The following is a 24040-nucleotide window of genomic DNA, read 5'->3' on the forward strand; positions in this document are numbered from 1 at the left end:
TGGACTCCACCAGAGAAGAGTGAGAAGAGTCTGTTCATCAAAATAGTATAACCAGACACAGTAGTTCTTGGTACTTGACATTTCAAGGGCATGTTTGGCTACTGTGTTTGAGGCTGGAGGTAGTCTGTGAGGAGACAAAAATAAGGTGAAAGCCCAGTCCATGAAGGAAGCCACACACTCAGAGTAAGAGAGAGTGACACAGAGAGGCAGATTTTGCAAAAGGGAGACAACATTGATTTCACCCAGCTTTTCAATTCTGTTTCTTGTCCCTGGTGCAGCCCAGAGACCTAGCTCTTGCCTGGATTCTAAACTTCCAATAATGCTGTCATTTTTTGCTTGAGTCAGCTCTAACAGATTTTATTTCTTGCAACTGAGATCCCTGAACAAAAACTTGGGAGCCATTAATGATGAGGTCCTGATCACAAGGTCTGGTGTAGAACATTATGAGAAATTTATCTCTAGCCTCAATAGCTGCACCATGGGACATGTATTTCTATCCTTTGATCCCCACTGTAGGGCATCAAGGGAGACTCAATCCTACCCTCCAGTCTCTGCCACAGGGTCTCATGGGAAATGCAGTCCTAGCCTCAATTTCAGCTCTAAGTCATCGTGGGAAATGTATTCCTAGCCTCCAGTCTCTGCTGTGGGGGTATCATGATGAATGCAATCCTAGTCTCCAGTTATCACCCAGGGGAGCAACCTGAGGGTCCCTAACCCACACCTCAACTGTCTCAATAAAACAAGTACACCTCCCTTAGACAAAAAGGTAAGGAAGCCATCCTCCCCCTCATTTCTAAGAAAAACCTCACTCCGGGCAAACTTGCAAAAAAAAAAAAAAAAAAACACCCCACAATTGACTATACCTTCTAGCTGCTTTTTCTTTTCTTTCTTTTTTTTTTTACAAGACAGGAACAAGAGAGCCTTAACCACAAGACACCGGTATAAGCTGACCGGACTTCAAAATTGGGACAAGGGTTGCTCTGCAGCTCATTACCATCTCATTGTAATATTAAGATCTCTGCCCCCGGCGCCATATTGGTACAATCCAATTCCTGTCCAGCCACCAAAGAGTCATTTAAGGGCAGAAAAGAAGAGTTCATTCCAGGAAATCAGTACCTATTTCCACAAATCAGGGTGACATGAGACCCGCCCCCAATAGCTCTTTTTCACCCTTTTCTATAAAAAGCTTGTCCCCCACTTGTAATCTGGAAGAAGGTATCTTTAGAGCATAGAATATCCAACTAGTCAATCCTAAAGGAAGTCAGTCCTGAATATTCATTGGAAGGACTGATGTTGAAGCTGAAACTCCAACACTTTGGCCACCTGATGCGAAGAACTGACTTATTAGAAAAAACCCTGATACTGGGAAAGATTGAAGGCAGGAGGAGAAGAGGATGACAGAGGATGAGATGGTTGGATGGCATCACTGATTGGATGGACATGAGTTTAAGCAAGCTCCAGGAGTTGGTGATGGACAGGGAAGCCTCGCGGGCTGCAGTCCATTGGGTCCCCAAGAGTCAGACATGACTGAGTGACTGAACTGAACTGACCCCTTCTCCATTCCTGGACCACTGAATAAAAATCTGCCTTGCAACAAACTTCTGGATTCACCGGTGCGGGAGGGTGAGGGGATTGGGGGTAGGGGGGGGGGGTGGAGCGGGAAGTGGAGGTTGCTTTTCAGTAAGTTTCTGCTGCTGTAGAGAATCACAGCAGAATGGTGAAAGTAGCCTCAATTTTAATTATGAAGCATCTCAGAAAATGTCATCTTAGCCTCATCTCTGCTTAAGGGTATCATGGGAAATATAGCCTTAGGCCAAGTTTTGTTGTAGGGTACCACCCAAGATGTCCTCTTTCCTTCCCTCCCTTCCTCCTTTGTTCATGTCCTGGGCTCTAATCTAGAAACTGGGAATACAGTAGTGAGCAAATAAAAGGATTTACTCTTTATGGAGAGTCTTGTGGGGAGAGTTAGCAAAAACCAGACAAACAAGTGATTATTCTAGCCAACCATTGCAGCATAACAAAATACCCCAAAACTCAGCCATGTAAAGCCACAGCCTCTTTATTTTGTGATTCTGTGGGTCAGGAATTTGAGCAAGGCACAGTGAGGTCAGTGTGGATTGACTCGTCAATGGATTGAAGCCAACAGCCAGAGATGGATGAGCTGCTTCATCTGGAGCCATATATTGGAAACTTTGGTTCTGTGTGGGTTGAATTGTGTCCCCCCAAAATATGTTGAAATCCTAACTCCCAGATTCTATGAATGTGACCTTATATGGAAATAGGGGTACTTCCAGGCAGAGGGTGCATGTTCGATCCCTGGTTGGGGAACTAATATCCCACATGCTGAGGGGTACAGACAAAAAGTAAAAAAAAATAAAGGAAAGAAAGGTATATTGGTATATTAAGATGAGGTCAAACTGGATTAGGGTGAGCCCCTAAATCCAATGAAGGGTATCCTCATACAAAGAGAGAGATTTGGAGACTCATAGCCATATTGACAGGAAAGAAAGTCATGTGATGACAGGAGGAGACTGGAGTGATGCAGCCACAAGCCAAGGACTGTTGAGGATTGCCGGCAAAGAAGGCTGAGTGCCGAAGAGTTGATGCTTTCAAACTGTGGTGCTGGAGAAGACTCTTGAGAGTCCCTTGGACTGCAAGGAGATCAAACCTGTCAATCCTAAAGGAATCAACCCTGACTATTCATTGGAAAGACTGATGCTAAAGCTGAAGCTCCAACATTTTGGCTGCCTAATGCAGCCAAAATTAGAAAAGACCCTGATGCTGGGAAAGATTGAGAGCAGGAGGAGAAGGGGGTGACAGAGGATAAGATGGTTGGATGGCATCATCGACTCAATGGACACGAGTTTGAGCAAACTCCAGGAGATAGTGAAGGACAGGGAAGCCTGGTGTGCTGCAGTCCATGGGGTTTCAAAGACTTGGACATGACTGAGTGACAACCCAGAAGCAAGGAAGAGGCCACAAAGGATTCTTCCTCAGAGCTTCAGAAGGAGCATAATTCTGCTAACACCTTATTTTTTTTGTTTCTAACATCCAGAATTTCTGTTGTTTGAAGCCACCTCGTTGGTAAGTTTGTAGTCACTTATCATGGCAGTCCTAGGAAATGAAATCAGCTGGGTTTCTCAGGTCTCCTGCACCTTGCACCTGCTGGGTTGCCACGTCCAGGGTAGCTCCTTTGTTCTCTTGGCTGGTGCCTGGGCTGAGATGGCTGGAACCTCTGGGGCTCTCTCTACATGTGGCATCCATGCACGAATAGCTTGGGTATCTTCAGAGCATGGCAGTCTTGGTGCAGGAGGACTTTGACATGGCAATCGGCTTCCCATGGTGCCACTTCCACCACATTCTAGTTTTGTAAAATTTATTATTATTTGACTGTGCTGGGTCTTAGTTGTGACATTCAAACTCTTAGTTGCAACATGTGAGATCTAGTTACCTGAGCTGGGATCAAACCCGGGTCCCCTGCATTGGGAGCATGTAGTCTTAACCAGGGGATCACCAGGGAAGTCTGAGAGGTGATATTGACCCCATCCTTCTAGGCCACCACAATGACGGTGATATATGATTTGTGTGTCAATGTGCTCAGTCATGTCCAACTCTGTGCAACCCCATGGACTGTAGCCCACCAGGCTTCTCTGCCCATGGGATTTCCCAGGCAAGAATACTGTAGAAGGCTGCCATTTCCTACCGCAGATCTTCCTGATGCAGGGATCAAATCCTCGTCTCTTGCATCTCCTGTATTGGCAGGTGGCTTCTTTACTGCTGAGACATCTGGGAAGCCTGGATATATGATTTGAGAAGATCTTAAAAAGAAATCCTGTCTCTGGGAGTGGGCAGGAAGAGATAGGTTGGGAGTTTGGGATTGACATATAGCACCACTATATTTAAAATGGGGCTTCTCTAGTGGCTCAGGTGGTAAAGAATCTGTCTGTGATGCTGGGGACCTGGGTTCGATCCCTTGGTCAGGAAGATCCCCTGGAGAATGGATCCCCATTCCAGTTTTCTTGCCTGGAGAATCCCATGGCCAGAGGAACCTGGTGGGCCACAGTTCATGGGGCCACACAAGAGTCAGACATGACTGAGCAGCTAACACTTTCACTTTCATGTATATGTATAACTGAATTACACACTGTACTCCTGAAACTAACACAACATTGTTCATCAAGTATACTCCAATATAAAATAAAAATTGAGAAAAGAAAAGAAACCCTGTCCTCCACCTGCCCCCAGATACCATAGAAAATGTTCTTTTTCTTCATTAAATCATAGGGTTCCAGGGAAACAATTTTGTCTCTGGGGGCTTGCCTCAGCAAACCATGGAAAACATGAATTCTGTGGTCAAAGAGTACCAATGAAATGGTAGTTCTCACAAAAAATAAATTTAAAAGAGAAACAAAAGAAATGGTACTTCTGGCTTTTTCTCAGTTGGCCTGAGAGCATCCTAGGAAATATAGCCCAGCCTTTATCTCCTGCCCACAGAGAAGCAGGGGGATGAAGTCCTGACCTTAGTCCTCATGGCAGGGCTCCCAGGGGTCATCTCCTATTCATCTCCTGTCTCAGAGCCCCCTAGGAAACGCAGATGTGTCCCTTTAGAGCAACAAAATAGTCTTGACCTTTGGATGTGGGAGAAGAGACTGGAAGGTTAATGCTTGGGTCAGTGAGTTGGAAAGTTGCATTTGGAGGCCAGAAATAGATGTGGAAGTGGCTTTGGGTAGAAGGCTGCGTGGGATAGCTCCCAAGGCCGGGATCTCGAATGCCTGGGTCCTACAATATGACCCCCTAATTCCAGGAGCCTGTGAAAAAGTGGCCCCCCCGCCTCATTCATCCTCTCTGGAGAAGGGCAGATGTGGCCTTGTTCGCTGGTTCAAAAATCTTTATTTCAGTATAAAATATTAAATAAAACAAATATTAATTAATAATAACAATAGCCGTAACACTATCAATAATCATATGAGCTCTCTCCTGCTGGCCTGCAGCTTTTGCTAGCTTTTCTCCTCTGGTTCTCACAGCCCTCTCTCTGGACAGCTGGGAAAACTGAAGCCCAGAGAGGGCAGCCCACTGGCCTGAGGTCACCCAGCAAGTTGGTAGGGCTGAGAACTGAGGGAAGGGCAAAGGGATCCCCTGAATCCAGCCAGTGTGGTGGGAATGTGGGGTTCAAGTGCAGAGGAGAGTGGCTCCCCAAAGTCTGGCAGTCAAGAGCAGGCTGACAAAGAAGCTGAGGTGGGCAGGGCTGGTCTTGGGGGCACCCCCCTTGCCGGGCTGGGTGTCCCTGGCTGGATGGTTACAGCCATTTCCAGTACAGCACGAGACGTTGACGTGGGTGAGGTCGAAGGCTTCAGCTACGTGGAGGCTTTGGCACCACGAGGGGGCTGCGCAACCTCTGATGGTGTAGCTTGGGTTCCTCAGTCCTGAAGAGAGAGAAAGACCACGTGAGACTCCGAGTTCTCGGGACTGGAAAACTGGAATTCTCACTGCGTGACGCGCCACCTTGTGGTGGGTGCCACCTGGAAAAGCAGCTGTTATAAGCCTGGTCCAGGGACTCCTGGGCTTTCCCTCAGACCCTTCCAGGGGCTCTGTGAAGTCAAAATTATTCTCATAATAATGCTACAACCTCATTTGCCTTTTTTCTTTTTTTGCTCTCACAAGGGGTTTCCTAGAAACCCAAGGGCATGTGATCTTGCAACAGACTGAATGCAGAGGCAGATATGAGGGTCCAGCTGTCTTCTATTAAGCCAGACATTAAAGAGATTGCAAAGAACAATGTCCATCTTCTCGCTCACTTTTTTTTTCATTTTGGAAAATGTCTCTTTCCCCCCCCCCCCATAGAAATATGCTCACATGTCATGAGTATTTCAATTGTTCTTTTAAAATGAATAAGTACATTTTAAAAAGTCTCGTGGTTTTCATTTCTAATGCAGTAAATAGCTACAGACGTAACTGACATAAACAATGAGTTTTAAGAGCATCAAGGAATTTTGAGACCCCAAAGTTTGAAAAGCTCTGGAATAGAGGAACCTGCCCTGGACATCTCAGGATGGAATCTCATGAGGTCCACAGAAGTCCCACCCACCCACGGAAGTTCCACTCCCCCACAAAGAAATCCACTTGTCTGTAGTGAAGATATCCACTTCCTAACGAAGGAGTCCTAAGTCCTTGCTACACTTTGCACCCTCCTAAGGAAGTCCTACCTTTTCCAACAAGACGATCCACCTCAATTAAGTCCGGTTTCATAGGAGGTTACCTCTTGCAGAACCCCTCCCCCCCCCCACCTCAAGCATCCAAGTATCCTCACCTTTAGTGCCTGTCGCTTCCAGACATTGATTCATAGGGCCGCGGCAGTCAATGAGGAAAGTTTCTTCAGTGGAACACCTGTGGGCGCCGTTCCCCTCACAGCTATAACACTGCAAGCCGTTTGGTGGCAGGTTTTGAAGCTCCAGGACTTGGGAGATCAGTGACAGAGAAACCAAGGAAATTAGCCCGAAGGGTTTCCCATCATTAGGTCTCCAGGACTCCCACCTCTCAGCCAGATATGTCATGGCGCTCCCTTGTGGTCAGACCTTGGAACAGCACCCTCTTTGGGCGGGGGTGGGGGTTGGGGTGGGGGATGGTTCTCTGAGGCTTGGGACAGAAATCTCCCCATGAGTCCTCACCTGCCTAGACTCTGGGTAAGGCGAAACAGTCCCTGCCTTCAGAGAACTTACGATTTAGAGCTACACTGTCCCCGGACTTCCCTAGTGGTCCAGTGGTTAAGAATCCACTTGCCAACGTAGGGTACCTGGGTTCGATCCCTGGTCCAAGAAGATCCCACATGCCGCGGAGCAACTAAGCGTGGGCGCCACGCTTTGGAGTCTGGGCTCTAGAGCTGGAGAATCACTGACTACTGAACCCCGCGTGCCCTAGAGCCCGTGCCCCACAACAGAAGAAGCCACCGCAATGAGAAGCCCACACACCGCAACTAGAGAGGAGCCCTCTCTCTGCAGCTAGACAAAGCCCATGGGTAGCAACAAAGATCCAGTGCGGCCATAAAAAGAAATAATAAATAAATAATAGAGCTCCACTGTCCCATATGACAGGCACTAGCCACCTGTGGTTGTTTACACTGACACCAAAATGATGAAATCCAAAATTCAGTTCAACTGCTCAATAGCCATCTGTAGTAGAGGCTACTCTATTGGGCAATACAGATACAGAAATTTCCATCACCATCGAAAGTCCTGTTGGCCAAATCATTGGTTGCAGAGACAGAGAAACACAAAGGATCTAGATTATACTTAGGACGGCAGAGTTAGGGACATCTTTCCTGAGGATGATGCTTTAAAGCTGAGACCTGATGAAGGAGAAATAGCCAGCCAGGCAAACTCCTAGGGGAGATGTGTTCCTGGTGGAGGGTACTGTATGTGCAAAGGCCATGAGGCAGACACATGCTGGGTTACAGAGAGCATAATAGAACCTTCGGACAGCATTTTAAAAGCAAGCGGAAGGCACTGAAATGTTTGAGGAAGAGGGACATGCTTTGATTTATATTAAAAAAAAAAAATCACTCTTGCTGCTGTGTTGAATGTAGGGTAGCAGGAGGGCCAGCAAGGTCATCGCAACAATCTAGGTGAGAGGCCATCCTGGTGGGGACCAGCGTGGTGAGCAGCGGAAGGATTCAAGATGTAGAAGCATAAAGCACAGGTCTTGGTGAGGCTTTGATGGTCTCCGTGAATTCCCACAAAATCTTTCTTGAGGGCTTAATAGGTCCCTTTTTTTTTTTTTTTTCTCCCAGAGGAGAAAGCAGAGTGGAGGGATAAGCAAGCAGCCTGAATGCACCTCTCTGCCCCCAGTCCTAGGTAGGTCTTAGGCCAGGTCCCCTGCCCCCTTACCTGAGCCTGCATTGCATTTGGTGGTGTTGCAGCACCGCAGGAAGTGGAAGGTGTGGTTGTTGTGGAATCCGGTGGGGCCTGGGCAGCCAGGAAGGATGCCACAGCCTCTTATGTGGCGCTCATCACCTGGATTCTCTGTGGGGACAGCGGAGGTTAGACTGTTGCTGAGGAGCTGGGACTGGATTTGTCACCTGTCCATCTTCTGCTTCATCCTTCAGTAGAGGACTCTCACTGTATGAGGGGCAGCCATATATCTAACCAAGAGACACAGATTCCAGCCTCCATGGGTATAGTCAGGGATTCCCAAGTGGCACTAGTGGTAAAGAACCCGCCTGGCAATGCAAGAGACATAAGAGATGTGGGTTCCATCCCTGGGTTGGGAAAGTCCCCTGAAGGAGGGCACAGCAACCCACTCCAGTATTCATGCCTAGAGACTCCCAAGGACAGAGGAGCCTGGCGGGCTACGGTCCATAGGGTAGCCAAGAGTCAGACGTGACTGAAGTGACTTAGCATGCACACGTGGGTATAAGTCATGTGGCTAAGTTCTGGTCAATATGATCTAAGTAAAAAGGCTTATGGGACTTGCAGAAAGGAGAAGCTTTACAAAAACAGGGCCACCCCGCTTTTGCCCCTTCTTTGGGGCACGAGGTCTGGTGCTCAGGCAACCATCTTGGACCATGAGGCAATCTTGCAAAAGGAAGCAGCATGTAAGAAATGAGAAGGCATCTGGTGACTGTGGAACTGTCTTAGTGGCCCTAGACTTCCCATCACTGGGCTTCCTGTGTGAGTACTAACTTTCTACCTTGCTTACCTCCCTGTTATTTGGGGGGTTGTTGTTAACAGCAGCCTTTGGGAGGAACAAAGCTGGGAAGGGGAGTTGCTGGCACGTTGGGGCTCACCTTTCAGGCTCCGGTGGGTTATCACATCCACGCACTGATCTCTAGATTTGGGGCATTGCATGGTCTGGTCCCAGCCCCTCTCACAGCTGAGGTCTGTCGAGGAACAGGAAGCACATTCGAGGTAGCGGTTTCTGGAAACAGTAGCATCTTGGCCTGTTTGGGGAGGAGCAGGAGGTGAGACCCCACGGGAGGAGTCCTAGAGACCTGTCTTGCTAGAGGACTCACCTGCACATCAGTTCTTCCTTATCCCAGTCTTCAGCCAGTCAGCAAGTTCTGCCCATCCTATCTCCTAAATCTTCCTAGGGTCCATCCCTTCCTTTCCAGCTCCATGACCAGGTCAGACCTCCTTCAATACCAGCTTCCTCCCTGGCCTCCTGGTTTCCATTCTGGCCCTTCCCACCCCAGTGCCTCCCACATGGCCCTAGAAGGATGCTTCTAATACTCAAATCGAACCCAGTCTCTCCTCTGCTCAACTCTTCCATGGGTCTCCAGTGCCCTCAGAATAAAATCCAATAAACTCAGCGTGGCATTCAAGGCCCATCAAAGACTGGTTCCTGGCCACCCTTCCTGCCTCATTTCTTTCCCTCATCTGCTCAGACTCTATACCAGCTTCCCTCAGTCCCCAAGTGTAAGTGCTGACTCCCACCCAGCCTTTGCTTCTGCACAACATTTTACCCTGCTCCCTAATTTCCCTATCTCCTACTCATTCTTCAGGAGTCATCTTCCCTAATTTTTACCTCCTCCAAGAAGCCCTCCTTGACCTCCCAGGCTGGATTAGGTGCCCCTCTGGGCTCTCCAATACCAGCTCTGTCTACTTTGGATCATCTCTGTTTGTACCAAGTCCCAGGTAGAGCCTGGGCTATCTTGTGTGCCAACATGACCCAGCACAGGGCCAGGGCCAGATAAAATAGTCAATAAATATTTATTAATTATTATTATTTTTTTTTGGCTGTGCTATCAGCATATGAGATCTTAGCTCCCCGAACAAGGATCAAACCCGCATTCCGAGCACTGGAAGCACGGAGTCTTAACCACTGAACCATCAAGGAAGTCCTACAGCAATAGGACTTCCTAATTATGTCATAGGTCAAAGTCTCACTTGATTAAATCTGTGATAACTTTGCCTCCCACATGGACCTTCCCATCCAGGCCAAGTGGATGAATTAGTTTTTCCTGGAAACACCAGAGTCATTCCTCTGCCCAGACCTTGGCTCACACCATCCCCAAGCCTGGCATGCCCTCTCCTTCCTGACCCCAGATATCCAAGTTTGAGTTTGAGCCAAGTCTTAGAGAAATTAGAGGGCTCTCTCAGCCAAGACACTTAACCGGCAGGCCAGCAGCTGTAATTAGGTGAAGCACTTACCTTCAAAGCCAAATCTTCCTCACCCCCTCCCCAAAGAAAAATAACTTAAAAGGCCAACAACCCACGTCTTCTCAGATGAACCACCATGAAAAGGAAAATACAAATTGCCATCACTGCCAACATAGATGTCTCACATCACCCATGGGTCTCCTTTGTGAGTTCTTCTTCTTATGTCGCTCTTCTAAATGTGGATGATACCCAGGCTCTGTCTGAGGTCCTTTTTTCATTTCTCATGGTATATACTCTCTCCCATTGGATGTTATCCACTGACATTACGTCATCTCCACCTATCTGCGGAGAAATCACAAATCTCTCTCCAGGCAAGACTTTCCTCTGCACTCCACACCTGTACGCCCACAGGCCTCCTGGTGGTCCCCTGGCTATCTGTCAAACACCTGAATCTCTACCTGGCCCCAACACGACTCTCCATCTTCTCCAAACTGCTGCTTCTCCTGAATTCCATGTCTCTGAGGTGGCCCCATCTGGTCTCCCAGGGTAGACACTTGGCAGACTCCTTGATCTTCCATATCTAGGCATCAATCTAATTACTCCAACTTCCCTATCTTCTGTAATCCTTTTGCCATATTGCTTCTGATCTCCATTAAGCATGTTCTATTGAGTTCTTAATTTTAGACCCTGTTCTCTATTTCCTGTTGGACTCATTTTAAACTGGATTCCAGATTTCTGCTAAAAATTATCCTTTCCTCTATTTTCTTAAAGATATTGATCATAGCTATTTTAGACCTCCCCTGTCTAATAACTCCAATATCGGATTCACGACAAGTCTGTTTCTGTTGCAGGATTTTTCTCTTGGTTTCCCCAGTCGATTTGTCCTGTTTATTTTCTTCAGGATACCTTGTATGTTTTGATTAGATGCCAGACATAGATAACTACTTGTAAAGGCTTTAAATGATTTTATCTTCTGCCAAAGAGAGATTAGGTTTTCTTCCTGTAGAAATTGGATGTAGGCATTTTTGTGCTGTGCTTAGGTCATTCAGTCATGTCCGACTCTTTGCGAATCCCATGTACTGCAGCCCACCAGGCTCCTCTGTCCACAGGGATTCTTCAGGCTGGAGTGGGTTGCCATGTCCGCTTCCAGGGGATCTTCCCAACCCAGGGATCGAACCCAGGTCTCCTGCATTGCAGGTGGATTCTTTACCGACCGGGGCTGGTCAATTTCTGGTTTTGCCCTTATTCTTAGGGTGTGGTCTCAGAGGAAAGCCTGAGACTTCTCTTTCCAATTTGGCAGCTTCAGTCTCCCAGCATCACATGCTCATTGGAATTCCTGCTCGGTTCTGTAGTTTCCCAGATACTATTTTCTGTAGAGTTTCTTGGAGTCTAATGCTATGCACGTACGGCTTGCCAATGAGTTGAAGGAAATCTGCAGATTTGGGGACTCCCTTTTCTGTGGTTCCATGCATTCCATGATTTTACTTCTCATTTTCCAGACACTCTGGCAGCCCCAGATTTCAACCTCTGCCTTCTCAGTCTAGCGACAATCTCTTTCTATCTGCGTTCTACTTCCCTTCCAGAGCAGTGAATTGGCAAGTGCACTCAAGGTAAAAGCCAGCTTGTCTCTGGAATTCAATTTCTGTGCTTCCCTTATTTCAAGGATTGGAGCACCTCTACTTCCTCTCTCCATTTGCTGCTCTTGAGTGACTTCAATGATTGTTTATAATTTATCCAGCTTTTGTAACTATCATTGGTGGTGGATAGTGGGGAGGGGGGGAGTTGGTCTGAGACAAGTAACTCCACATGCCAGAACTGCATATCTGCCCTCACCATCTAACCCATCATTAAGTTATGCTTATCTGCCTGCTAAATAGCTCTTAAATCCATCCACTTTTCTCCATCTGCTGATCAGACAGATACTATCTTCTTCTTTTTTTGTTTTTAGCCACACCATGTGGCATGTGGAATCTTAGTTCCCTGACCAAGGATTGAGCCCATATCCTCTGCAGTGGAAGCATGAGGTCTTAACCACTGGATTGCCAAGGAAGTCATACACTCCCTTCTTTATCTGGACAACCTCACACACCTCCAGGTTGGTCTCCCCTAATCTACCTTCCCTCTATCATTTGTTCCTTCCAATCTGTCTTCCACTCTGAGGTCAGAATGCGTGCCTGCTAAGTTGCTTCAGTCTTGTCCGACTCTTTGCGACCTAATGGACTGTAGCCCGCCAGGCTCCTCTGTCCATGGGATTCTCCAGGCAAGAATACTGGAGTGGGCTGCCACGTTCTCCTTCAAGGGATCTTCCCGACCCAGGGATTGAACCCACATCTCTTACGTCTCCTGCATCGGCAGTTGGGTTCTTTACCAATAGTGCCACCTGGGAAGCCAGAGGTCAGAATAACTTGTGCACAAATACAAATCTGATAGTGACCCTGTAGCCTTTCATGACCTCCCAGTGTTCCCCAGATGAAGTCTATATTCCCCACCACAGTCTAGAAGGCCTTGTATAAGGTGACCTTGCCAATTTCATCAGTTCCTCTTGCCCCATCTTGTCCTTCCTTCAGCCATGCTAGTTTGACTCTCTTCTGTTGCTTTTGTATGTTGCTCCTTCTGTCTGGATAAACCCTTTCCACCGTCTTTTTAACAGCCTGACTCCTCCTCCTTCAAGATCCAGCTTAGCTGTTGCTTCCTGTAGGAAACTTCCTCTGACCTGAGTCATTTATCTCCTCTAGGGTCCTACAGCCCCTACTCATAGTTATCCCAGCTCTGATCACTCTCTGGTCTCTGTTTGCCCCATCTCAGACCTGATGATTCTGGACTGTGCTTCCCTATTACAGCTCTGACCTCTCTGGTCTGTTTCCTCTGTCAGGGTCCTGACACCTTTCTCCATGCTTCCCTGATCCCAGCTCTGACTGGGGGCAGGGCAGTCACTGTCTGGTGATGGTCTATCCTGCCCCTCCCCACCTCCCACCCCTGCCATATAGACACACATTACCGGACTATGAGCCCCAGAGGGGCAGGGCTCAAGGCTGTCTTGGCCATTGCTATGTCCCCAGCATCACAGAAGAACAGTTGTGTCTGATTCTTTGTGATGCCATGGACTGTAACCCTCCAGGCTCCTGTGTCCATAGGATTCTCCAGGCAAGAAAAATGGGTTGCCATTTCCTCCTCTGGGGAATCGTCCCGATCCAGGGATTGAACCCATGTCTGTTACATCTCCTGCATTGACAGGTGGGTTCTTTACCACTATCTCCCCTGGGAAGCCCATTAAAATCCCTACGTCCCCAATATCCACTAAAGGGGAACACCAGGCCCAGTAGGAGGCCTTGAGGGAAATAGGTCCCGACTGGTCAAAGTCCTCTGCACTGACCAGTGCTGTTAACTATTTTGGTTGTTATCTCTGATTACAAGTGTTCCTGAGACTCAACTGTTACTGCTTTCCTCTGGCACATCTAAAAGAAAGAGGAAGCCAACATCCTCTCTCTTGTCACTTCCTTGAAAATAAACATCTGACTCAATTCCCACCAACGGATGAAAGTCTGAGGTCAGGATCAGTGAAAATCTAGCAGAATCAGGGCAGATGCAAAACAAGGACAAAACTGAGTGCAGACGCAGGTGCTCTGTTTTCTGACGTCATTGTGACTGGACTGGTCTTAACACATTTCCTTTCTCCCTGGGGCCAGAAAGAGGAATCTCTGCTTGACCCTGTACCATGGTCTCCTTCCTATCCTTCCTCTCCTGTGAGAACTCAGAGGAATTTGAGCCTTTCTAAGTCTTTTTCTTACACTGACGGACCAGAGCCTAAAGTCATGAAACTCTACAAAAAGCCTTGCAAAAGTTTCTTCGCATTCTTTTTTCATTGCCCAACTCAAGAATTGAGTCTAGGGAACTTTACCAGCCCATGGAAGCCTGTCTGGCTCCCTCCTCTTTTGACTTTCTTTAAGGACTTTGAGTCACTGGCCTCACTGGTTTTTGTATCTTGGTCCCTTGCTAAGATACAAAGCATCTGTTGCCTGAACCATCTCCTGTCCCATGAGAAAAATGAGATGGCAAAATGTCAGTGAAATAACTCACCCACCACTCAAGTGGGTGTATGTATATACAGCTTCTTAAAGGCCGGTGATGCATCTTATAAATGACAACCACACACACACAGACACACAAGCAGTGCAGGATGAGAAGGGATGAGATGAGTTTGTAGTTGGGAGTGGGGCCAGTGACGGTTTGAGATGAGTTGGGATTGATTGGGGGATGGGATTAGAGATGTGTTCAGGAGGAGGATGGGTTTGAGTTGGAGAGTGTTGGGGATAAAATGAAGTTGGGGAAGGGATTGGGGTTGGGGATGGAAATGGAGTCAGGTTGGAGATTTGTTTAGGATAAGCAAAGGTTTGAGCTGGGGGATTGGTCCTGGGGTAAGGCATGGAGCTGGGGTTGGGGTGGCCCCAGATTGGGGATAAGACCAGGGTGATGTTGAGGCTGGGATGGGGATGTTTTGGGGTTGGGGATGGCAAGGGCTGCCCTACTCACCAGGGTTGGGCTTGTTGCACAAGTCTGACCTGCACACGGTCTCTGAAAGGGTGATGATCTGATCGGCAGCCCGATAGCTCATGGACCTGTTGGTCTTGTCCGGATGGGTACAGCCTTTTCTCATCACATTCATCTCGTTGCTACCTATGAGAAATGTCTCTTTGTCACTCCCAGAAGCTCCCCTGGACCCAACCAGCCTCTGGCACTCCTGGTTATAAAGTCACCTGCTCCCAGGACCGACCCCTGCCAGGCCTCTTCTCTTACTTGAGTCCAACTCTGTCTTTTCTAGACTTACCCATCCTCCCCATCAACCTCTTATGCCAGAAGCCTACTCTGTCTTAGTGACAACACTGTACCTGGGACATTCTGGATCCATCAACTCCTCCCTCCCAGCTTGGAGATCTTAACAGAGAGAGGCCTCTAGTAGGAATCTTTAAAGGAAAATGCTTTGAGGTCACCAAAAAGTACAAGAGAATGATATAATAAATACTGTACATTAGTCATAAAACTTTATAAAATATTAGTATTTTGTTATATTTGTTTCAGATTTTTTTTTTAAAAAGAGAAACCAAGTTTAAAAGATAGTTAAAGCCTCCTGCTTACTGCCCTCCTCCAAATCCCATTTCTCTTATTCCCTGTCTGAAGGCAACCACTGATATAAGTAATTCTCACACCTGTGTATGCAGAATATATGTTATTGCTTATTTTGACTGTTAAATACTATTTCTAGTAAAAGGTGTCCAACTCTGCAACATGCTTTTTTTTTCTCTTTTAATCTTACATTTTTGAGATGTATCCAGGTTAATACCTACAGTCGTGTGTGTGTGTGTGTGTGTGTGTGTGTGTTAGTTGTTCAGTCGTGTCCGACTCTTTGTGACCCCCATGGACTGTAGCTCGCCAGGCTCCTCTGTCCATGGAATTCTCCAGGCAAGAATACTGGAGTGGGTTGCCACTCCCTTCTCCAGGGGATCCTCCCAGGGATTGAACCTGGGTCTTCCACATTTCAGGCAGATTCTTTTATCATCTGAGCCACCAGGGAAGTCCCCGACAGCCCTAGTTCCTTCATTTCAGCTGCTGTGGGGTATAATGTGTGATTATACTTTAAGGTTTCTCCTCTGCTGCCCCTAAGTTCAGTCTTTCCAGTTTTCTGTGTCACAAATATGAGGACTAGGAACATCCTTTTACATGTGTCTCAAGGCAAGTGTGGCTAAGGTTCTTTGGGGTCTCTACGTTCCTTGAAGTTTAACTGCTGCTGGTAGGTTATGTTAATCTTTATTTGTATCAGATATTGCCACGTGGCTCTGTTCCGTGGATGAACAAATTTACCTCCCTAACAGCAGAGCCCGCAGTTCCACAACCTCATCGATCTCAGTACTGTCAGATTCTTAAATGCTTGTCCATCTGGTGGGTGTGTTACGGGTCTCAGAGTCTTTTTTTTTTTTTTTTTTTGCTATTTCCCTGATAACTCGTGAGATAAGGTTTCTCGGTCCCTCGCTTTCCCTGCCCCACACACTCACCTTCCCACACACTCAGGACCGTGGTCCTGCAGAGGTCCTGACCAGGAGTACACTCTTCAACACTGCAGCTCGTCATGTTCTTACACTGTAAGCACCGCAGGCCCCAAGAGCCTGGGGGCAGAGGGAGGAGACGAAAGAAGAGGTGTTATTGCTCTGAGCCAGGATTCCGCCCCGCCCGCCACCCCCACCGCCTCCCATCCCGGCCCCTTTTAAGCTGCAACACCTGGACCAGATCTCCAGGCCTTGTGCACTCAGGTTCAGGCTCCACTTTTGCCCTGCCTGGGTTCCAAGGCTGGGTTCCAGCCTGCTATGCTATCTTTAGGCCAACGTTTTGTCTTTGTCTTTTACCCTGATGTTTTTCCCCCCCGCCCACAGGTCCTTCCTAAGTCCAGTCCTCGCTCCCTTTCCCTTTAATTCTAACGGAGCGCCGGAGCCATCCGGAAAGTGAGATTCCCACCCTCTCCGCGGGTGCAGACTTGTAGCCTAGTCCTTTCCTCTACCTGCACCCGCCTGGGCCTATTCCACCTCGCGAGCTCTCCTAGGGGTGTTCCGACTTCCGCCGATCTTTTCATTCTACCTTCGTGCCTGGAGCTCCCCCAACTAACGCCCACAGGTTCTCCTCCCTTTCCTAACCTCTCCCCAACTTTCTCACGCCACGCAGAAGTCCGAGAACTTCCAACTCCGCCCATCAGCCCTGCGGAGATTCTAACCCCACCTACTAGGTCCTCCCCCGACGTTTTCCCCCGCCCCCTAGCGGCTCTTGAGCAGTTTTAACCCCGCCCACTAGGGGCTCGTGACCTGTCAGCCCCACCCACTGGTTCCGCCCCGAAGTTCTCACCCCGCCCACCACCTCCGCCCAGATATTGTAATCCCGCCCTCTAGCTCCCCTACCAAGGCTCAACCTTGCCATCAGACCTCCCTTGTGGTCCCTTGAAGTGAAGAAGTGAAGTGAAGTCGCTCATTCGTGTCCGACTCTTTGCGGCCCCGTGGACTGTAGCCTACCAGGCTTCTCTGTCCATGGGATTCTCCAGGCAAGAATACTGGAGTGGGTTACCATTTCCTTCTCCAGGGGATCTTCCCGACCCAGGGATCGAACCTGGGCGTCCCGCATTGGAGGCAGACGCTTTAACCTCTGAGCCACCAGGGTCCTTTGCCCGCTCCAAATTCGGAGTCCCCAACCGAGTTATTACTCATTCTAGGCCTCCCGCGGTTGGTTCATTAACGAACCAACTCTCAACTCCTATCCGCCCCCCCGCCCCGCCCTCACAGTTCCAACTCAACTTCCTTTCATTTTTCGACCCATTTTCCAAAGAAAAGAGGTAAGAGGTCCCGTCGTCTAGAGTATAGTGAAAGGGAAGGAGCCTCGGTACAAGCCCCGCTTCCCTAGCCCCTGGCTCTGCCCGACTCAGCCTGACTCTCTTTAGACCTTGTGTAAAATGAGGCGCTGTCCTCCCTGTCTTACGAATGTGTGTGTGGCGGGGCGGGGGTTGGAGGGGGAGGGATCTGATAGAATGGAGAGGGCTGTAGGAGCCACTGCGGGTCAGAATCCCACTTACAAAGGCTGGCTGTGTGACCTCAGACCAGTTAGTTAACCTCTCTTTGCCTGTTTCTCTGTAAAAAGGGGTTAAAATAGTTCTGCCCACCCAGTCGGAAGTTGCAGAAGCTTAGAAGAGTGTCTGGCATAAAGAGCGTATTCACCAGATGATGGCTGTCGTTAAGCTCCTTTGCTCAATAAATATTTCCTGAGCGGCTACTGTGTGCCCGATTCTGTACCGCGGGGGGCGGGGCGCCGAGAACAGGAGAATTATTTGATTGTGGGGTGGGGGCTGGGGATTGAGCCCTCCTTCTCCGAGTCATCAGATTCTGAGCTCTCTTCCCCTCTCCCTTTCCCTCCGTCAGACCCCAGTGCCCAGCTTAGAGGTCCGGGCACCTTGCCCCTACCTGGAATGTAGGTGTAAACCAACAGCAGTAGCAGCAGCGGTTGGCCCATGTCCGACGGTGGCTCCAGCTCGCGATCTCCCTGCACCTCTCAGTCTGGCCCCCGGAAGGAGACAGTTTTGTGGCCCTGGGGGCTCCTCCCAGAAGTTTGCGAAAGAACGAGTCAGCCCCAGATGTGTAGGTCATTCCTCGCCGCCCCCTCCCCCGCCTCCCCTACCCACCCCTCCCGGACCTTCCTCAAAAACTTCCTTTACCAGGGTGTGGCTAGCTGGGGGTACGGGGACTGACCCTGCTCTGACTCACGTTGGCGGTAGTCACAGCTGTCCCTGGACTGCCTGGGTGTGAATTCCACTTTTCTCTCAATGCCACATCACCTAGGGGAAGGGACCTCACTTTTTAAATTAAAACTTATCCCTTCGGGAAATGTGTGGCTATTAGATATTACAGGGCTTTCCTTAGTCTTGTTAGGAAGGATCGTGGTTATATGGGAAAGTGTCTTTCTCATTTAGAGCTGCAGGCTGAAATATTTGGGGATGAAATAATACAGTGTCTCCAGTTTACTTTAAAACACTTCAGCCAAGAAGCAGATATTGCTGTTATGACAATAGTTTTGTGGTTATGCGGAAAGCTTGTTCTTGTATTCTACAGATGCTGAAATATTTAGAGGCTGAATGTCATTGTTGCATTTGCATTTGCCTTAAAAAACTTTAGGAAAAAAAGGCAAAATATCATTGTTTAGTTGCTAAGTCGTGTCTGACTTGTTGCAGCCCCACAGACTGTAGCCCACCAGGCTCCTCTGTCCATGGGATTTCCCAAGCAAGAATACTGGAGTGGGTTGCCATTTCCTCCTCCAGGGGATCTTCCCAACCCAGGGATTGAACCCAAATCTCTGCACTGGAAGGCAGATTCTTTACCAGTGAGTCACAGTTAATTATTTATTTTAATATTTATTTGGCTGCACTGGGTCTTAGTTCTGGCACACAGGATCTCCAACCTTCTCTGTGGCATGAGACTGTGGGGGTTCCAGTTTCAGCTAGTCATTAGCTGTGCGACCTTGGGTATTTTACTACACCTCTGAGATTTTGAGTTGTAGCATGTGGGATCTAATTCCCTGACCAAGGATTGAACCCAGGCTCCCTGAATTGGGAGCATGGAGTTTTAGCCACTGAAACACCAGGGAAGTCCCCATAATAAGCTTTTAAAAGAGAAAAATAAAATACAAAACATGAAACAGCCTCTCCCTCCCAGTCAGAGCAATTTAATGCGGTAGAATTAAATGCCTGAAATGGTCACTGGCCCACATGGAGTGCCTCAACAACTTCTGTCAACATTTACCAAGGACCTGCTCTCTGCCAGGCACTGGTCCAGAAGCTGTGGACCCAGCAGAAAAATCCCTGACCTTGTGACAATAGGGAGTAAAATATGTATTACCTGGTCTATCGCTGTCAGACTATGATAAGTAAAATGCAGAAAAACAAATCGGGTTGAAGGAGGTGCAAGGGTACAAGTGAGGTGAGATTGGTTTTAGGCCAGGTAATCCTGGAGGGCTTTCCTGAGGAGGTGACATTTGAACAGAGGCTGAATGTAGTGAGAATAGATGTTCAGACAGATGGTCCAGGAAGAGTTCCAGGGAAAGGAAACAGTTAGTACAAAGGCCCTGGGGTGGGAGTGGATCTGATGAGACCTAGAAACAGCAGAGAGGCCAGTGTAACTGGAACAGAATCAAGAGGGACACAGTCGTAGGCTGTAAGTAAGCAGTAGCTACCTCTACCACGGCAATAATGATTAAACTATCATTATTCTTACTAACGTATCAAAGCCTTAAGGTAATCATTTTAAGATAAGATAAGAAAAGGACTTCCCTTGTGGTCCAGTGGTTAAGAATCCAACTGCTAATGGAGGGAACATGACTTCATTCCCCGATCCAGGAAGATTCCACATGCTTTGGGGCAACTAAGCCCTTGCCCTGCAAGTACTGAGCTTGAGTGCCGCAACTGGACAGTAGCCCTGGATCTCTGCCACGGGAGAAAGCCCACGTGCAGCCACGAACACCCAGTCCAGGCAAAAATGAATGAATGAATTAAAAAGATAAGGTAAGAAAAGTCTCCAAGAAATTCTCTTTTCTAAGAGGCAGTATACCTAGTGGTTCAGAGTGCGGGGCCTGAGACCAGGCTGTGGGGGTTCCAGTTTCAGCTACTCATTAGCTGTGTGGCCTTGGGCAGGTTACTTAACCTCTCTGGGCCTCAAGTCCCCTATCTGGAAAGGGAAGCTAATTGCCTCCCTCCCACAGCTGGTGAGCTAGAGACAGAAAAGTGTACATTCTTGCACAGTGCCTGGCGCTGTGCTAGTGCTCAATAATAATAATAATAGCAAGTGCTCAATAAAAAAGTCACTGCCATTGTTATCCCTGTTGGGTCCAGATTCTAGACTCTGGTCCTGCGTTTCCTCTCTGTGGGTAGGATAGGGCAGGAGGTAGAACTGTCATGTTGACTCATGAGGACAGCAATTGTCGTGCTGAAGGCAGCAGGATAGTACAGCCCAACTGATATCCTCATCGCCAAGCGTCAGTCTCCTCATGTGGAAAATTCAGCCCCTCTTGGGGTTGGCGTGAAGACTGAATGAGATACTGATGCAGATGAGGTGAGGAGATAGAAAGTTGGGGTGTTGGCCCAGGTGGCCTTGAGACCCAGTTCAGCCCCTTGCTCCTGGGGGACCCTGGGCAGGTGGCTTCACTCCATGGATCCTTGCTTTTCCCAGCTGTGAAATGGGTCTGGGGTGGGTGGAAGCATCTCTCGGTGAAAAGTAGCTTCAGGTTCATTAGTTCATGGAGCTGTGTGGTCTGGCGCTGCCACTTCCTGGCTGGATGACGTCATCGCTATGGACTACGAGTTCCTCTTTTATTTGAAGACTGAGAAATAACTCGGAGGCCTCCCATCCTCCCACCCCAGACTGCTCTAGTTTCCTGAAATCTGTCCACCTGTCTCTCCCTTTCTGTGTCTTTGCCTTTTTTTATTTGGCTGTGCAGCATATGGGACCATAGTTCCTGGACCTCACCCCTGCAGTGGAAGCACAGACCCTTAACCACTGGATGGCCAGGGGGAAGTCCTTCTTTGTCTTTTTCAATGTGTCTGTTTTGCTCCTTTCTTTCTTTCTTTCTTTTTAATATTTATTTATTTGGCTACACCAGGTCTTAGTTGCAGCAGGAGAACTCTTAATTGTAGCATGTGGGATCCAGTTCCCTGATCAGGGATTGAACCCGGGGCCCTTGTATTAGGAGCATGGAGCCTTAGCCACTGGATCAACAGGGAAGCCCCACTCCTTTTCTTTGTCTCTCCCTGTCTCTCTGACTCCGTCCTCCATTTCTGTGTTTCTGGCTCTTTCTCCCTCGCTGTCTCTGTCTCTGACTTGTTCTCTCTAAGTGACACACAGTGTGAGGTCCAGTGACGTGTTATGGGAGGAGAAGGGCAGGAAGCTGGGCTGTGGACAGTTCCAGATAAAAAACTGCAGGAATGTCAGCTCCTTCCTCCTCTGACTCACCTGGGCCTCACCCAGCTCCTACCTGCCTGTGGGGTCCTGGGTGAGGCCCACGGGTTTCGGGGGTTTCCCAGGGCTGAGGAGAGGAAAATCTCCTGTAGAGATATAGAGGGAGAGGGATTGAGAGAGAGACAGAAAAGGAGAGAGAGTGAGAGAGCTAGGGGCCAAACACAGCCAGACTCAGGGGAAATCAGAGAGGGACACAGAGACGCAACATACACTTTAAAATATGGCTTCTCTGGTGGCTCAGTGGTAAAGAATCCTGCCGATGCAGGAGATGCCGGTTCAGTCCCTGGGTCGGGAAGATCCCCTGGAGAAGTAAATAGCAACCCACTCCAGTATTCTTGCCTGGAGAATTCCATGGACAGAGGTGCCTGGCGGGCTATACAGTCCATGGTCTCTCAAAGGAGTCAGACATTACTTAGCCACTAAACAACAATAGTTAAAATAGATAACCAACAAGGACTTACTGATAGCACAGGGAACTCTGTTCAGTACTCTGTAATAATCTGAATGGGAAAAGAAACTGAAAAAGAATAGATGTGTGTAGCAGTTCAGTTCAGTTGCTCAGTCGTGTCCGACTCTTTGCTACCCCATGGACTGCAGCACGCCAGGCCTCCCTGTCCATCACCAACTCCCGGAGTTCACTCAAACTCACGTCCATTGAGTCGGTGATGCTATCCAGCCATCTCATCCTCTGTCGTCCCCTTTTCCTCCTGCCTTCTGTCTTTCCCAGCATCAGGGTCTTTTCAAATGAGTCAGTTCTTTGCATCGGGTGGCCAGAGTACTGAAGCTTCAACTTCAACATCAGTTCTTCCAAAGAATATTCAGGACTGATTTCCTTTATGATGGACTGGTTGGATCTCCGTGCAGTCCAAGCGACTCTCAAGAGTCTTCTCCAACACCACAGTTCAAAAGCATCAGTTCGTCGGCACTCAGCTTTCTTTACAGTCCAACTTTCACGTCCATACATGACTACCAGAAAAACCATAGCCTTTACTAGATGGACCTTTGTTGGCAAAGTAATGTCTCTGCTTTTGAATATGCTGTCTATGTTGGTCATAACTTTCCTTCCAAGGAGTAAGCTTCTTTTAATTTCATGGCTGCAGTCACCATCTGCAGTGATTTTGGAGCCCCCAAAATAAAGTCTGTCACTGTTTCCCCATCGATTTGCCATGACGTGATGGGACCAGATGTGTGTATAGGTATAAGTGAATCACGTCGCTGTACCACTAAAATTAGTACAACATTATAAGTCAACTATAGCCCAATATAAAATACAGTTTTTTTAAATGCCCAGATTCTGAATACTGGCTGCACAACAATGTGAATGTATTTAAGGCTACTGAACAGTACCCTTAATGTGACAAATTTTATGTTATATGCATTTTATCAAAATTAAATATTTTTTCATTGCAAAAGAAGACCGAAGCTGAGAGCCAAGGACAGAGGCAGAGAGAGATTAATGGACAGAGTTAGCTAGAAGGACCCTCTGTTTCCTTCAAAGAGAGAAAAATAGAGACAGATTGACAGACACTGCCTGTGTGTGTGTGTGAATCCCCTCAGCCTCTTGCCATCTGACTGAGGAAGTGACCCCCTCTGGCCTGGGCTGATGGTGGAGGTGGGGCTGTAGCTATTACCTTCCCAACTCCAGGAGGCCTGACAGGCAATACTCATGGGCTTTCCCATCCTGGCTTGGCTACCTCCCAGATGGGGGACATCTCCTCTCAGGCCCTCGCCTTTCCCTCTACAAAAATGAGGGACAAAAGAGGACCTGCCCTTGGTAGAGGCAGAGCTGGGAGACCCTGAAGTCCACACTCCTTTTCCCCCCTTTTCCAGATAGAGAAATTGAGGCCCAAAGCCGGACACCATGAATGAGGACCTCCGCCTCTCGGTTTGACTGGGCTCTGTAGCCATGCTGAGGAGTGGTCTGAGTCCTTTATCTATATAACCTGGTGAATCCTCCCAATCCCCCATTTTACAGTTGAGGAAATTGAGGGTTCAGAGAGGTGTAGTAGGCTTGATCAGGTGGCCTTGGCCCGAGACGGCCTGGAGCGGGGCTTGGGTTCCCAGCCACAGACTGAGGCCGGGTCGCGGCGGTGAGAGCACCAGATCCTAGCCACTAGACCGGTGGCCAGTGACAAGGGTCCTGGCCCTTTGGCTCTGCAGAAAATAATTTCCACCAAGACAGAAAGTCGTGATGCAGGTCAAGTATTTATTAAGAGGAAAAAGAGTACAGTATGTGTGGAGAGACACGCAGGTGGACTGAGAGAGAGAGTTCTTGAGTTGCACCTTCGTGCAGTTTGAATTACTTTCATGGGGCATTTCTTCTGGGTTTCCTTTGGCCAATCATTTTGACTGGCCTGGTTCACAGTCCGTAGGTGATATATCTCAAGATCTTCCCATGTGTGCACACGCATCTCTTAGCCA

The 24040-nt window shown here is 48.3% G+C and overlaps 1 protein-coding gene across 4 annotated transcripts; it reads right to left on the bottom strand.

The window, feature by feature from the left end:
• Window positions 1-4870: 4870 nt before the first annotated feature.
• PLAUR (plasminogen activator, urokinase receptor) lies at window positions 4871-18236 on the bottom strand. Of its 4 annotated transcripts, none has more exons than XM_006052421.4 (7): window positions 18080-18236; window positions 16139-16249; window positions 14622-14765; window positions 8780-8932; window positions 7881-8015; window positions 6308-6454; window positions 4871-5423 (listed from the first exon to the last, which is right to left on the bottom strand). In XM_006052421.4, exons 1-7 carry the CDS (start codon window positions 18126-18128, stop codon window positions 5170-5172), a joined length of 993 nt encoding a protein of 330 aa, XP_006052483.2. In that variant the 5' UTR covers window positions 18129-18236; the 3' UTR covers window positions 4871-5169. The 4 variants fall into 4 exon arrangements, with proteins under 4 accessions (XP_006052483.2, XP_006052484.2, XP_044787280.2 ...); XM_006052422.4 differs by lacking the exon at window positions 18080-18236 and adding an exon at window positions 16639-16780; XM_044931345.2 differs by lacking the exon at window positions 18080-18236 and adding an exon at window positions 16362-16565.
• Between the last annotated feature and the right edge of the window lie 5804 nt (window positions 18237-24040).

The sequence above is a fragment of the Bubalus bubalis genome, chromosome 18, assembly GCF_019923935.1.
Source record: "Bubalus bubalis isolate 160015118507 breed Murrah chromosome 18, NDDB_SH_1, whole genome shotgun sequence".
Taxonomy (NCBI): Eukaryota; Metazoa; Chordata; class Mammalia; order Artiodactyla; family Bovidae; genus Bubalus; species Bubalus bubalis.